Source organism: Coffea eugenioides, chromosome 6, assembly GCF_003713205.1.
Source record: "Coffea eugenioides isolate CCC68of chromosome 6, Ceug_1.0, whole genome shotgun sequence".
NCBI lineage: Eukaryota > Viridiplantae > Streptophyta > Magnoliopsida > Gentianales > Rubiaceae > Coffea > Coffea eugenioides.
This window is the reverse complement of record NC_040040.1, coordinates 47,075,662-47,091,254: the sequence shown is the minus strand read 5'-3', so window position 1 is coordinate 47,091,254 and position 15,593 is coordinate 47,075,662. Positions and strand designations below refer to the sequence as shown.

At 39.1% G+C, this 15,593-nt stretch overlaps 1 protein-coding gene across 1 annotated transcript; it reads left to right on the top strand.

The window, feature by feature from the left end:
- Positions 1-244: 244 nt before the first annotated feature.
- Positions 245-685, top strand: LOC113774260 (transcription factor bHLH19-like). Its single transcript, XM_027318816.1, has 2 exons — positions 245-331; positions 452-685. The coding sequence occupies exons 1-2, from the start codon at positions 245-247 to the stop codon at positions 683-685; spliced, it is 321 nt and encodes a 106-aa protein (XP_027174617.1).
- Positions 686-15,593: the final 14,908 nt, after the last annotated feature.

Sequence of the window (15,593 nt, the reverse complement as noted above, 5' to 3'; positions counted from 1 at the left end):
TAGAGTTTTCCTCGGAAGAAAACAATTTGTTTCCACCATTTCTGGATTAGCTTTGGTCTAGTTGGTTCCCTCTTGAAAACTTTTTTGGCCCTAGGGAATATTCTTCCTCAGCCCTTGAATCTGAATACCCTGTTGGAGATTCACAACCTCCCTCTATAGTCCCTGATCAATTACACAATGGTAAATCCCCATGTACATCAACTCAAAAACGTAAGATCCCTAGTTTAGCTGCACGAGGATTGCGATGCAGAAAAAATTTGCAGATAAGAGGCGTCGAGAGACTCTCAAGCAATTCATCGTTTTATCTACTCTTCTTCCTAGCATAACAAAGGTAATCTAATTAATGGTTCTTCGTTAAAGGGGAAAGGGAAGATCAACGAAAACAATAGTGCATAAAGAACATATTCTTGTATATCTTGGAGGTTTTGCTAAATTTATATGTTTTTCTTAGACGGACAAAATTTCAATCATAGAAGAAGCTGTCAAGCACATCAGGCAACTCAAAGAAGAGATTGACAAACTAAAGCAATATTATCCTAAACAAGCAGTTCTTGCAAAGAAGTCGCAAGGTTTTGAGAATCAAGAAAGCTGTTCTAGGTACGAAAGTTCGTTAGTTTCCTGTGAGAGACAGCTCCCGGAGATTGAAGTCAGAATGTATGAGAAGAATATCCTTCTGACCATTTGATGTCAGAAAGATAAAGTTGTCCTAGCTGTTATTTTTCAAGCCAACATTTGTTGACTTTACTTCTTTGGCCTAATTTTCTAATTAATCCCACATCGATAGGATTATGAGAAAGGAAGATTTGTGAGAGTTATAAATAAACTCTCTACCTTCCCAATCCAATTATACAAAAAACAAAGAATTCTATTGTAATTCTTTCTTCTCCTAAATTATAAAAGTGGGCTGCTTGAGCAGTGCTCTGAGATTAGGCAAAATTGGCCGAATTTCATTATCAATTTTTCGGGTGCGTTCTTTCATTATCTCTTTTATTTATTTCGCATTTATTTAGTAGTTTATTTTCTATTATAGTATAGTATTCAATATATTTGTCGAGTTTATTTGTAGTATTTTATACGATTCATTTGGGTGTATTTTCTTATTCGTGTGTACGTATTATTTATGTATATACGGATCTAATTATGATAATACACCGTGTACGTAAATTCTATTTAGGAGACTGGGGGCCTGTTTGGAACCTTGGTTTTTAGCCAAGTTTGTATGATACTAGTCTTTTAACAACTTTTGCTACAGGAACCCTAAAAACTTATTAAAGTTTTTAACCTACACACTTTAAAATATCCAAAACACAAAAAAAAAAATTTCCTTCCCTTTTTCTTCTTCTTCCTCCCCCACCCCAACCCACCACAACCTCCTTTGCCGACACCGGATCCGGCGCCGATCACCTCTTTCGGTGCCAATTTTTTTTTTCCTTTCTCTCTCTCCCCCTCTTCCTCCCCTGCCATCCTCCCCCTTTGCTCGATTTTGATCATCTCTCTTTTTTTTTCTCCCTCTCCCTCTCCCCCACTCCTCCCCCACCACCCTTCCCCTTCCCCTTCCCCTTTGACCGATCTGGTCACGAGACCAGATCGCACCGAGGGAGGGTGAAGGTGGCGGAGGAAGGGGGGAGAAGGAAAATTACAAAAAAAAAAAATTTTCAGGTGTCGGTCTTCTTTTGCAGAGGCGGGCGAGGGAAGGGGAATGGGGAGAAGGGAGGAGAGGAGTGGCGGGGGAGGGAGAAGAGGGGTGGCAGGGGAGGGAGAGGGAGGGGTAACGGGCAGAGAGGTGGCGGGGGAAGGAAGGGGAAGGGGAGACGGAGAAGAGGGGTGGCAGCGGAGGGAGAGGGAGGAGTGGCAGGCAGGAGACAGGGAGAGAAAAAAAGTAAAAAAAAAAATTGCAGAAAGTTGCTGCTTCATTGGCAGTTTTGGTAGAGGGAACAGGGGAGGAGGAAGGGAGAAGAAGCGGGAAGGGAGGAAGGAAAAGAAAAAAGAAAGAAAGAAAAAAAAGAAAAAAGAAAAAGAAAGAAAGAAAAGGAAAAGAAAAAAAAGTTTTTTCATCTCACAAGTTTTTCTACAACTTCTACAGTGATCTACAATAAAATTTTATACAAACACTCAAAAAACTCACCTTCCAAACAGGGCTTGGGTTTTAAGTGAGACCGTTTGTGACCCCTCAAGCCTTTCCTGGAAATTTATTTGGAATGGTAGTTCTGTCTAAGGAGATTGTTTTAACGATCTTTCCTGAAAATTACTGAATCGGTTTAAATTACTAGTTGAATTTTTGAGTGAAAAATTATTCGATTTTCCCAACAAGTGGTATCAGAGCCGAAGGTTCGTCCTTTGGCCTATTTGTAATTTTTATATTAAAAACTATTATTTGAGTCTGTAATGGCATCAGACGATTTCACGTCAAAAATTACATCTGGGGCATCGGCTTCTTCGTCTACATGGTCGAGGACTCCAATGTCAAATTCGAAGTTGTCGGTGGAGATATTTGACGGTACTGGCCATTTCGGCATGTGGCAAAGCGAGGTCATGGACTCCCTTTTCCAACAGGGTCTTGACATTGTCATTGAAGAAAAGAAACTAGATGACACAGAAAAGAAGGAGTAGAGTATCATAAATCGGTTGGCATGCGGAACTATTCAATCGTGTTTGTCCAGAGAGCAAAAGTATGCTTAAAAAACGAGATCTCTGCATGGAAATTGTGGAGGGCATTGGAGGAGAAATTTCTGAAGAAGAGTGGTCAGAATAAACTCCTTATGAAGAAGAGATTGTTTCGATTCGATTACCAACTAGGTACTACTATGAATGAACACATCACTATGTTTAATCAGTTAATAGCAGACCTGTTAAATTTAGGTGTGAAATTTGAAAATGAAGATTTGGTTTTGATGTTGTTGTCATCCCTTCCTGATGAATTTGAACATTTGGAGACTACGTTACTTCATGGAAAGGAGAATGTGTCTTTAGATGCTGTATGTTCTGCTTTGTATAGTCATGAATTGAGAAAACAGGATAAAATGAAAAAGAAAGTAGCCACAGCAGATGAAGCGTTAGTGGCAAGAGGTCGTCAACAAAGCCAATCAAAGGGGAGAAGAGGAAGGTCCAAATCGAAAAGTAGAGTTGCCAAAAATGAGTGTGCTTTCTGTCGTGAGAAAGGGCATCAGAAGAAAGACTGTCCAAAATTAAAGAAAAAAAGGAAAGCTCCGCAAGACGTAAATGTTGCAGAATGCAAAAGTGATGCGGAATTAGATTTCTCTTTGGCTGTATCACCTTTAACATCCCATCCAGATGAGTGGCTTTTGAATTCAACTTGTACCTACCATATGTCTCTCATGCGGGAGTGGTTCTTTGAATTTGAAGAATTTGATGATGGAGTTGTTTATATGGGAAATGACAATCCATGTAAAACAATTGGGATAGGTTCAATCAACCTGCGTAATCATGATGGATCCACTAAAATCTTGAAGGATGTTCGGTACGTGCCGAATTTGAAGAGGAATCTCATCTCCTTAGAACTCTTGGAGTCAAAAAGCTTAGAAATGAAGATGCGAGATGGAATTCTTAAAGTAATTTCGGGAGTACTTGTGATGTTGAAAGGTGTGAGAAAAAATAATCTGTATTACTACCAAGATAGTACAGTTGCTGGGACAGCAGCAGCTGCAACAGCAGCAGCTGCAACATCTTCTAGTAGCAAGAAGGATGCCGAGGCAACAAAGTTGTAGCACATGCGATTAGGATATGCTGGTGAAAAATTCTTGCAAAATCTTGCCAAGCAAGGATTGTTGAAAGGTACAAAAGTTTGCAAATTAGAATTTTGTGAGCATTGTGTTTTGGAAAAACAAAGAAGAGTGAAATTTGGCACAAGCATCCCTAATACCAAGGGTATTTTAGATTATGTACATTCAGATGTGTGGGACCCGCCAAAACTCCATCCCTTGGAGGCAGGTACTATTTTGTTACTTTTGTTGATGATTTTTTCATAAGAGTTTGGGTGTTTACTATGAAGAACAAGGATGAAATGCTAGGGATTTTCCGTAAATGGAAAGCTCAGGTTGAAAATCAGACGGGAAGAAAGATCAAGATCCTCCGAACAGACAACGCTGGAGAATACAAGAATGATCCCTTCCAGAAGATATGCCAAGAGTGTGGCATAGTTCGGCATTTCATAGTTAGAAGAACACCGCAGCAGAATGGAGTGTCAGAGCGTATGAACAAAACACTAGTGGAGAAAGTACGTTGCATGCTGTCTAATGCTGGGTTAGGCAGAAAGTTTTGGGCTGAAACTGTGACATACGCTCAACATCTCGTCAATCGCTTGACATCACCTGCAATAGGTGGCAAGACTCCATTAGAGATATGGTTTGAAAAACCTGCAATAGATTATGATTCTTTGCGTATTTTTGGTTCTACTGCATATTATCATGTAAATGAATCAAAGTTGGATCTACGAGCAAAGAAGTCTCTTTTTATGGGCTTTAATACTGGAGTTAAGGGATACCGATTATGGTGTCTAGAAGCAAAGAAGACCATTATCAGCATTAATGTTAACTTTGATGAATCTGTCATGTTGAATAAGGTAGCACAAGATGGGACCAGTGGCACTCTACAACAGGTGGAGTGTACGTCGAAACAGGTGGAGTTTGAGCAAATAATGGTGAGCCCAACAAACAGCACCATTAGTGACTCTCCCATGGCAGAAGAAGAGTCAGATGAGAAAGAGGTTTCTACCTAAGAACCTCAACAGCAGCAAGAGTCAATTGCCGTCAATAGGCCAAGACGAGAAATTCAAAAACCTGCTCGTTTTGCTGATATGGTGGCCTATGCACTTCCAGTTGTTGATGATGCTCCATCCTCATTTTCTGAGGCAGTTCAAAGTATAGAAAATGATAGATGGAAAGATGCTATAGAAGAAGAGATGCAATCTCTTCAGAATAACAAGACGTGAAAATTGACACAACTACCGAAGGGCAAGAAGGCAATTGGATGAAAATGAATATTTGCAAAGAAAAAAGGATTTCTTGACAAAAATGATGTTCGCTACAAGGAAAGATTGGTGACTAAAGGTTACGTTCAGAAGGAGAGAGCTGATTATAATGAGATATTTTCTCCAATTATTAAACATTCCTTTATTAGAATTTTGTTGACCTTGGTAGCACAGTTGAATTTGGAGTTAGCTCAACTTTATGTGAAGACCGCGTTCCTTCACAGTGACTTGAAGAGAAAATCTATATGTCTTTGTCAGATGGATTCAAAGTTGCCGGTAAAGAGAATTGGGTTTGTAAGCTAAACAAATCGTTGTACGGATTGAAACAATCACCGAGGCAATGGTACAAACGATTTGATCAGCTCATGATAGATCAGAAGTACACAAGAAGCAAATACAATCATTGTGTGTATTTGCGCAAGTTACGAGATGAGTGCAACATCTACTTACTCTTATATGTTGATGATATACTGATAGCGTCAAAGAGCTAAGTTGAAACTGATAAATTGAAGGTTCAGTTGAGTAAAGAGTTCGAAATGAAGGATTTGGGAGAAACCAAGAAAATTCTCGGCATGGAGATAAGCAGGGATAGAACGAGAGGCAAGTTTTGTTTGACACAGAAGCAGTATTTGAACAAGGTACTACAATGTTTCGGTATGAATGGAGATTCGAAACCTGTAAGTACTCTGCTTGCTCCTCATTTGAAACTTAGCAACCTATTATCTCCAAAAACGGATGAAAAACGAGCATACATGGCTAAAGTCCCGTATGCTAATGCAGTTGGTAGCTTGATGTATGCAATGGTGTGTACGAGACCCGACATTTCACAGACAGTTAGTGTGGTAAGCAGGTTTATCCATGATCCGAGCAAGGGTCATTGGCAACCTGTGAAATGGATTCTACAGTATATCCAAAATACTGTAGATGTTGGATTAGTATTTGAGCAGGATGAATCACTTGGTAAATGTGTAGTTGGATATTGTGATTCTGACTATGCAGGTGATTTGGATAAGCGACGTTCGACACCTGGCTACTTGTTCACGTTTGCCAAGTCGCCAGTTAGTTGGAAGTCTACTTTGCAGTCAACAGTGGCTTTGTTTACAACAGATGCAGAGTATATGGCGATTACCGAATCTGTAAAGGAGGTAATTTGGCTTCAAGGATTGCTTGAAGACTTGAAAGTTGATCAAAAATACATTGACGTGTTTTGTGACAGTCAGAGTGCTATTCACTTAGTAAAGAACCAGGTCTTGCACGCAAGAATTAACACATTGATATTCGCTATCATTTCGTGCGGGAAATTCTCAAAGAAGAGGAGATTTTTCTCCAGAAGATTCGGACTACGGAGAATCCTGCAGATATGCTGACCAAGGTGATTACAAGATCCAAGTTTGAACATTGTTTAAACTTGATCAACATCCTGCACATTTGAGTTGGCGTTTGAGGGTGCAAATTTGGAAGCACCGCAAGGACCGTTTGTTTTTTTTTTTTTTTTTGGGTAAGAAGATTTGTATTTTTTGGTGGGATTAGAAATTATGCCAAGGTAGAAATTTGTTATTTTTCAAGCCAACATTTGTTGACTTTACTTCTTTAGCCTAATTTTCTAAATCCCACATCGATAGGATTATGAGATAGGAAGGTTTGTGAGAGTTATAAATAAACTCTCTACCTTCCCAATCCAATTGTACCAAAAACAAAGAATTCTTTTGTAATTTTTTCTTCTGCTAAATTATAAAAGCGGGCTGCTTGAGCAGTGCTCGGAGATTAGGCAAAATTGGCCGAACTCCGTTATCAATTTTTCAGGTGCGTTCTTTCCTTATCTCTTTTATTTATTCCGCATTTATTTAGTAATTTATTTTCTATTGTAGTATATTATTCAATATATTTATCAGGTTTATTTGTAGTGTTTTATACGATTTATTTGGGTGTATTTTTTTATTCGTGTGTATGTATTATTTATGTATACACGGATCTAATTGTGATAATACACCGTGCACGTAAATTTTGTCTAGGAGACTGGGTTTTAAGTGGGACCGCTTGTGACCCCTCCAGTCTTTCCTGGGAATTTACTTGGAATGGTAGTTCTGCCTAAGTAGATTGTTTTAACGATTTTTCTTGGGAATTATTGAATCGGTTTAAATTACTAGTTGAATTTTTGAGTGGGAAATTACCCGGTTTCCCCAACACTAGTAGATATATCTGTTGAGATTGCAAAGCTCAAGTTGACTGTAAGTAGTGGTGGCATTATTTCTTTTGCGGGAATAATTTACGAGATCATTATTGTTGCCAAGGTAATCCCTTCTTTCTAATGCCCAAATATAGCCCTGTGGGTAAAGGTCACTATTGATTCTATCAAATTTGCAATAATGGTTTTGTTATTTGTTTTCGTGGGGGTGGAGGGGGAGAGAATTAATTGCGGAGTTATTCAGAGAACTGTGTTATGGCCCGTATCAGTTCAAGCTTCATGCACAAGCTACCAAGATGAGTCAGCAAAGGAATGAGCAGAGGAAATGTGATCACAAGGGCAGGATCACGTGGCTGAGCATTATTACAACAGAATTAGGAAGTTAGTTATTTGGCGGGAAAGTTAGTTAGTCAATTGCAGATTGTTTTCTTGAGCTGAAGGCTCTAATCTGTATAAATAATGCGTCTGTCTACTAGGGAGCTTAGCTTGATTGTAATCCAGATTTTCCCTCTCAATAAGATCTCATCTTTCTCCTTCTCTGCCCTTTCTTCTCTTTCCCCCAATTTCCCTTTCTGATCACTTCTCTTTTCTCCTTCTATCTCTTATCCCTAATTCAACTCTGTCTGATCCATTACAGTGGTATCAGAGCTTGCGATCCTTGGATTGTAAGCTTCAAACTGCTGAAAATCATGGCGGAAGGAACTAGAATGAAGAGTTTTGAAGAGCAGCTCAGGAAACAAGAGGCTAGGATCCAAGCAGTCATTGATTCCTTGGCTGCGGACAAGCAGGCTATGGACGAACGGTTGGAAGGTAATCAAAGGGAGATGCGAGCTCTAATGGAAACCAATAACTCAGAGCTGAAAAGCTTCATGAGTACTCAAATCAGTTCCATTTTGAGGAGTTTGCAAGGTGACAGGGGCATTTTGGGAAATCCTATGGGCTCAGCAGAGAGGACTCCTAATCATCGCAGTACTGGAGCTCAAGGTGTTCGACAAGGTGAATTTGGCAATTCAACCAGAGGAGATGGCCAGCATTGGCCTGTGGGGGTCCCCAGGCTAGATTTTCCCAGGTTTGAAGGCCATAGTCCCAAGGAGTGGATCAGGAAGTGTGAGAAGTTCTTCCAACTGTTTCACACTCCTGAAGATCAGCAGATGGACTTGGTGGAATTGCATCTAGAAGGCAAGGCAGATCTCTGGTATCAAAATTTCAAAAAAGACAGAGGGGTGGTTCAATGGAAGGATTTTGGTTTGGAGGTGTGTAGAAGATTCAGCAATGTAGGGGAAGCAGATGCTGTAGAGGAGTTCAGCAAGCTTAGTCAATCCTCCACCGTTCTGGCTTACCAGGAAAAGTTTGAAGAGTTGAGGTCAATTGTAATGCTCCAGGTGCCTGAATTGACCGAATCTTACTACATAGCTAGTTTTCTAAGTGGATTGAAAGGTGAAATCAAATCGGCTGTGAAGATGCATAGGCCACTTAGTCTACAAGCTGCATTTGAAATGGCCAGATGGCAGGAACACCACTTAGAGCTTCTCCACAAGTCCAATAGAACTTCACTCAAAAGTGGCCCACAATCAACTCCCTATGGTTCTACCAAGGGAGTGCAGGATCCAGGAGTAAGGCAGACGGGTACTTTGTCACCAGATTACAGCAGGAAATCCAATCCACAGCAGGTTTTCAAGAAGATCTCCCCTACTGAGTTTCAATACAGGAAGGACCATAATCTGTGTTTTAGGTGTGGAGAAAGATTCAGTCCAGGGCATAATTGCAAAAGCAGGGGAATCCACATGATGTTAGTAGATGATGGGGACAAATGTGATACAGATCAGACAGTAGATCAGACAGCAGAAGAAGAGGAAGTTATTGAGTACGTGGGGAACCAGCAGGAGCATGATGTGATGCTAACCTTGCATGCAATGTCAGGAGAATTATCATCTAGCATCATCAAAATGTAGGGGCGGTATAAGGGTCATCATCTGACAATCCTTCTAGATGGAGGAAGTACTAACTGCTTTATCAAGAGATCTGTGGCTCAGATGTACCCAGAAATGGTGCAGAGGCATAGGCCTTTTAAGGTCAAGATAGCTGATGGCAAGGAGTTGCAATGTGACCACTGGATTCCTAGGATGCAATGGGACATGCAGGACCACAAATTTACACATGATGTGTTTGTCCTGGATCTGGAACCTTATGATTTGATATTGGGGGTGGACTGGATGAAATCCTACAGTCCTATCACTTTTGACTTCAAGAAATTGCATCTGTCTTTTGAAAAGGAAGGGGAGCAGGTGGTGCTAAGGGGAGATTCCAACACTGCCAACGTTAGGATGCAGCAAGGCTTATCAGCTCACAAGTATGTCAAGCATAAGATCAGGAAGGCTCTACAGCAGTCTTGCATGGTGCAGATTCACAATTCACAGGTAATGTCTGTACCAGATTCTCTCACTAAATTGTTGGCCAAATATGATGATGTCTTTGCAGAACCTAAATCTCTCCCTCCTAACAGATGCCATGACCACCAAATTCCCCTTAAATCAGATGCCAAACCTTTCAAAATTCCTCCATACAGGTACCCCCATTTTCAAAAACATGAAATTGACAGGCAAGTAAAAGACATGTTAGCCTCTGGCCTTATACAGATCAGCCACAGCCCCTTTGCATCTCCTGCTCTATTAGTCAAAAAAAAAAGATGGGAGTTGGAGACTCTGTATTGATTATAGACAGTTAAACAACCTTACCATAAAAGATAAGTTTCCAATTCCCATTATAGATGACCTGTTAGATGAGTTACATGGAGCAAGGGTCTTTTCTAAAATTGACCTTAGATCAGGCTACCACCAAATCAGAATGAACTCTGATGACATCCCCAAAACTGCTTTCAGGACTCACTCTGGACTATATGAGTTCCTTGTAATGCCATTTGGACTCACCAATGCACCTGCCACCTTTCAGGCACTAATGAACTCAGTTTTTGAGCCTTACATCAGAAAATTTGTCCTTGTGTTCTTTGATGACATTCTGATCTATAGTCAGACCACAAAACTCACTTACACCACTTATCCCTAGTACTAGAGACCTTGAAAAGACACTTCCTATATGGAAAGATGTCAAAATGTTCATTTGGTCAGAATCAAGTGGAGTATCTGGGACATATAATTACTAGTGAAGGGGTGAAAACTGATCCATCCAAGGTAGAAGCTATGCTGTCCTGGCCAACTCCTACCTGCTTGAAGGCCCTCAGAGGATTCTTGGGTTTAACAGGTTACTACAGGAGGTTTGTTAAGGGGTACGGAGAGATGGCCAAACCTCTCACTGAGTTGCTGAAGAAGGATCAGTTTGCTTGGGGTACTGCTGCAGAATCTGCATTCCAGCAGTTGAAAATGGCCATGAGCAGGACACCAGTGTTAGCTTTACCTGATTTTTCAAAGCCATTTCTGTTGGAAACTGATGCTAGTCAGTTAGCCATTGGGGCAGTTCTGATGCAACAGGGGAGACCTATAGCCTACTACAGTCAAGTGTTAGGACAGAAAAATCAGACCAGATCCACTTATGAGAAGGAGCTGCTATCACTCATCACTGCAGTTCAAAAATGGAAACATTACTTGATGGGAAACCATTTCATTATAAAGACTGATCATGAGAGCCTCAAATACTTGCTGGACCAGAAAATAAACACTTCCCTTCAACAGAAATGGTTGATTAAACTGATGGGAATGGATTATGAGATTCAGTACAAAAGGGGTAAAGACAACGTGGTTGCAGATGCATTGTCAAGGAGAGGTGAGCAGGGAGATCCAGCAGAAGCATTTGTGCATTCTCTTACTACCATTAAACCTCAATGGTTGACAATGGTGGCTGAGAGCTACATTGGGGATGAAATAGCTAAAGAAGCACTGATGAAGTTGGCTATGGGAGCTGATGCACTGCCTGACCACTCTTATCACCAGGGGATTTTGAGGTTTAAGGGTAGGATATGGATAGGTGCAGGCTCCGGGTTAAGACAAAAATTGATCTCCTGCTTCCATGATTCTTGCCTTGGGGGGCACTCTGGAAATCATGGTACTTATCAGAGGATCAAGAGCTATGTGTATTGGCCCGGAATGAAGAGGGAAGTGGAACAATATGTACAGGGGTGTGATATTTGTAAGAGGAGTAAGAGTGAAAATTGCTCTTATCCAGGACTGCTGCAACCATTAGCTATACCTGAGCAAGCTTGGCAACAAATTTCTATGGACTTCATAGAGGGGCTACCCAAGTCTTTTGGCTGCAATGTCATCTATGTAGTGGTGGATAGGTTTACTAAATATGCTCACTTCATTCCTATGACCTCTCATTACACTGCTAAAAGTGTAGCAGAGGCCTTCTTTGATCAAATTTTCAGGTTGCATGGCTTACCAACCCACATTGTCTCTGACAGGGACAGGGCTTTTACTAGCCTATTCTGGCAGGAACTTTTTAAAATGCTGGGCACAGAGCTCAACTTTTCTTCTGCTTACCACCCTCAATCTGATGGACAGACTGAGAGGGTTAACAGATGTGTGGAGAGCTATTTGAGAAGCGTGTGCATGGATCAACCAGGGAAATGGAGGAAATGGCTTCCTGCAGCTGAATGGTGGTACAACACCAACTATCATAGCAGTCTGCAAATGCCACCCTTTCAGGCCTTGTATGGTTACAAACCTATCCAGCTGAATCTGAGGCCTGATACCACGTTAGTGGCTGCAGTGGAAGATTGGGCACAGGAGAGATTGGGGTGGAATTCCTTGCTCAGGGAGAACCTGCTAAAGGCTCAGAATAGAATGAAACAGTTGGCTGATAAAGGGAGGAGTGACAGGGAATTTGAAGTGGGAGAGTGGGCTTATCTGAAGCTCCAACCTTACAAACAAACTTCTGTAGCCGTGAGAAGGAATTTAAAACTCACTGCCAAGTACTACGGACCCTATCAGGTGGAACAGAAGGTAGGTACTGTAGCCTATAAGTTGCAGCTACCTGCAGGGTCTAACATCCATCCTGTCTTTCATGTCTCACTGCTCAAGAAGTCACCTAAGGAGGCTCCAGTCAGTACTACATTGCCTACCTTGAATGCAGATAGTGAGTTCGAGGTAGTGCCCTTAGCAGTATTGGACAGGAGAACAATTTATAGGAAGGGTCAGGGAATAGATCAGGTGTTGGTGCAATGGGAAAACATGGAACCTGAGGAAGCCACTTGGGAAGACCTGTTGTTCATTCATGCCCAATTCCCTGCTTTCACAATCAATCAATCCTAGAGACTAGGATTATTTTTAGGGGGAGGTATTGTTATGGCCCGTATCAGTTCAAGCTTCATGCACAAGCTACCAAGATGAGTCAGCAAAGGAATGAGCAGAGGAAATGTGATCACAAGGGCAGGATCACGTGGCTGAGCATTATTACAACAGAATTAGGAAGTTAGTTATTTGGCGGGAAAGTTAGTTAGTCAATTGCAGATTGTTTTCTTGAGCTGAAGGCTCTAATCTGTATAAATAATGCGTCTGTCTACTAGGGAGCTTAGCTTGATTGTAATCCAGATTTTCCCTCTCAATAAGATCTCATCTTTCTCCTTCTCTGCCCTTTCTTCTCTTTCCCCCAATTTCCCTTTCTGATCACTTCTCTTTTCTCCTTCTATCTCTTATCCCTAATTCAACTCTGTCTGATCCATTACAAACTGCAGTCTGCTGTTGTAGTTATTTGACTAAACCTCGTTATTCTGCAGATGGACACTGATTTCATCATGAACGAGAGAATCTTGTCGAAGAACTTCATTCAGCTTTTGCCAGTCATGAGAAACTCAACTCATCCATCTGAAATGGTGAAATAAAATTTTAAAAAAAAAACCACAAGGTCGTATGAGAATGGTTTTAGATCTTCAAGTCTTTTACCAGATATTAGTTGTTTTTTCTACTGGCAAAACAGATTAAGTTGTTCATCAACTGGGCTCTTTGATGAGGATAGTCCTTCTGTATATCATTCCTTTTTTTGGCAATTCTGTAATAATTCCTTAACTATTGTCTATGCAAAATATACTCAAGTTTAAGGCGTTTTACGTTGTGCCTGTATTTTTTTTTTTTGGTTGACAGTCACATCGTCTGTGATGTAACTATTGTTCAAAAAGAAATTTTGTTGATTAGGCATCCGGGAATGATTAGTATCACCTCTGGTGTGATTATTTTATCTCTGAATATGTCACTATTTTTGCTAATTATGTTAACTAATCCCACGTGTAAAAATCAGTAAACGAAGACATATTTTCATGAATAAGATGGATTGCTCTGACCGTGATGAAAATGCTTAGAAGTTGACTAATTCGATTACTTGTAAAGCAAAAGCATATGCATAGTGTATGTGCCCTTTAGAAAATATATTATCTGTTTGGAATTGCTACCAATTGAAATTTCTCAAAATATTTGGATTGGTCATTTTTTTCAAAAACAAGTTTTTCAAAAACAATACTATAGTAGTACACAAATAAAAATAATTCAAAAAACATCTCATTCATACAATATATCAAATATTTATAACAAAAGTTTTCATATACACTGCTGCAATAAAAAATTTTTAAAAACACATCAAAAAACAGTTAATCCAAACGGAGCAATAAGGTCGAAATAGTGCATAGTTAAATTTTACTCATCTAATATGCACACAGATGCACACACTTTTTTAGTACTACTGTGGATTTGTGATCACTAAGCAAATCAGCTTTAGATATCATCTCAGTACCACCAAAAAATGAATAATCTATCAAACAGAAGTTCTTCCATAAACAGTGATATGGAAGTTCAGAAAGTTATAATTATCATCTTTTTTCCCTAATTAAATCACGTGTGTGCGGTATTTAGAAATTTATAAATGTAAAACTTGACTGTGAATTGATCTAAATTTTATATGCATACCCTGCACTCGTCACTTCCTTAGGTCTCAAATAACTATGGTTTTAAAATGCAACCCAATGTAAATTGAATTGAATATATGATAAATGTGTCGCTAAATTCCGATTAAAAAAAAACCATAGCGCCCTAGAGCTGAAGGATTAACTTTTGGTTAAATTAGTTGAAGTTGAATAAGTATATGCAAATAAAGCATAGAATAAAACTTAGTCGAAGAAGGGAAGAATTTGAATGTTAATAAATAATTTTGTCCTAACTGCTACTAAGCAATTTTTTGCAATACTTGTGGGCATAAATTTCAAATGGTAGTAGTTAGAAATTGTAGTTACAATAACTAGTGAAGTTAAATACCAGTGCGAAAAACCTTTTAGGGATTTTTGAAGAACTTAACTTTTATTTTTCTTCTGTTTCCTTCCTATTAATATCTAATATTCAATAACAAGTTTTTGAGTGATTATCTTAATAGTCGAGAACATTAATAATTTTATTTAACAACCCAACTAAATTTGTGCAATACCTATTTAATTGAGACTTCTTTGATAACTTATTGGAATACAAAAGAAAAAATGAAAGAAAAAGTTCATTAAATTATCAACTTAATTTACATATAGTATGTATTACTCATGCTTTAAGTGGATATAGTATGCCAATTTGAGACCAACTATACATGCAAAACAGGAGAAAGACATAAAAAAAAGTGTTATGGATAAATTAAATAAAGAAGAAAAAGAAGTTCAATTAGAATTTCTACTACACATCTCAAACAATTTCACTCTAATTCGTACCACTTTTCATCTTAAAACTCTCTATAATCATCATTTGAAACTTAAGAAACTACAATGATTCAAAATCCAAATAGTAATTACCGAAAATGTAAGTCTAAATTGTTGAATAATGTCAAATATCTTTTGACCGTTAGGATTGTTGAACTTCCTACGTTTGTCCTGGATGTGCATAAAATCAGAAACTTTGAGTACCAAATTTATTTGTCATCGAAACATCAAATATCAACTTAGCTCATGAAAACTACAATTTGACGTTTATATATTTTAGAACGGTCGCGTTTTAGCGCATCCCCCGGCCGGATCACATTTCAGGTATTGACTTTTTTGATAGCCACAGTGTATTTCGAAGTTTGTATATGGTCATGTGTCATGTCTGGCCAGGATTTCTTTCAGAAACGAAAATACGAGGTTGTCTCATTTAAAATATGTTTTGAGCTTGTGCAAAACATGCTTTTTTTATTTTATTTTTTTGGTTCTTGATACTGTAGATCTAAATTTTTGGTTCAAAATGTGGTTTTTCATTTTGTTTTCTTAAAACATGTTATATGGTTGACTAACCACTTTGTTCCTGACCGACCTTATTTATGTATGTAAATGCATTCATATAACTTCATTGTATCTTTCACAGTATTGTAACCACATAAGTCGACTAGTTGTTTGATATTAATTAAAGTTGGTGAAATTGCTAGTATCACCAACTTTTACTACTACGTTTCACTTGAAACTTTTGGTTT

Coding starts and splice junctions, on each gene's coding strand:
- LOC113774260 (XM_027318816.1), top strand. CDS start 245: ATGCAGAAAAAATTTGCAGATAAGAGGCGTCGAGAGACTCTCAAGCAA. Junction 332..451: donor TTCTTCCTAGCATAACAAAG/GTAATCTAATTA, acceptor TGTTTTTCTTAG/ACGGACAAAATTTCAATCAT.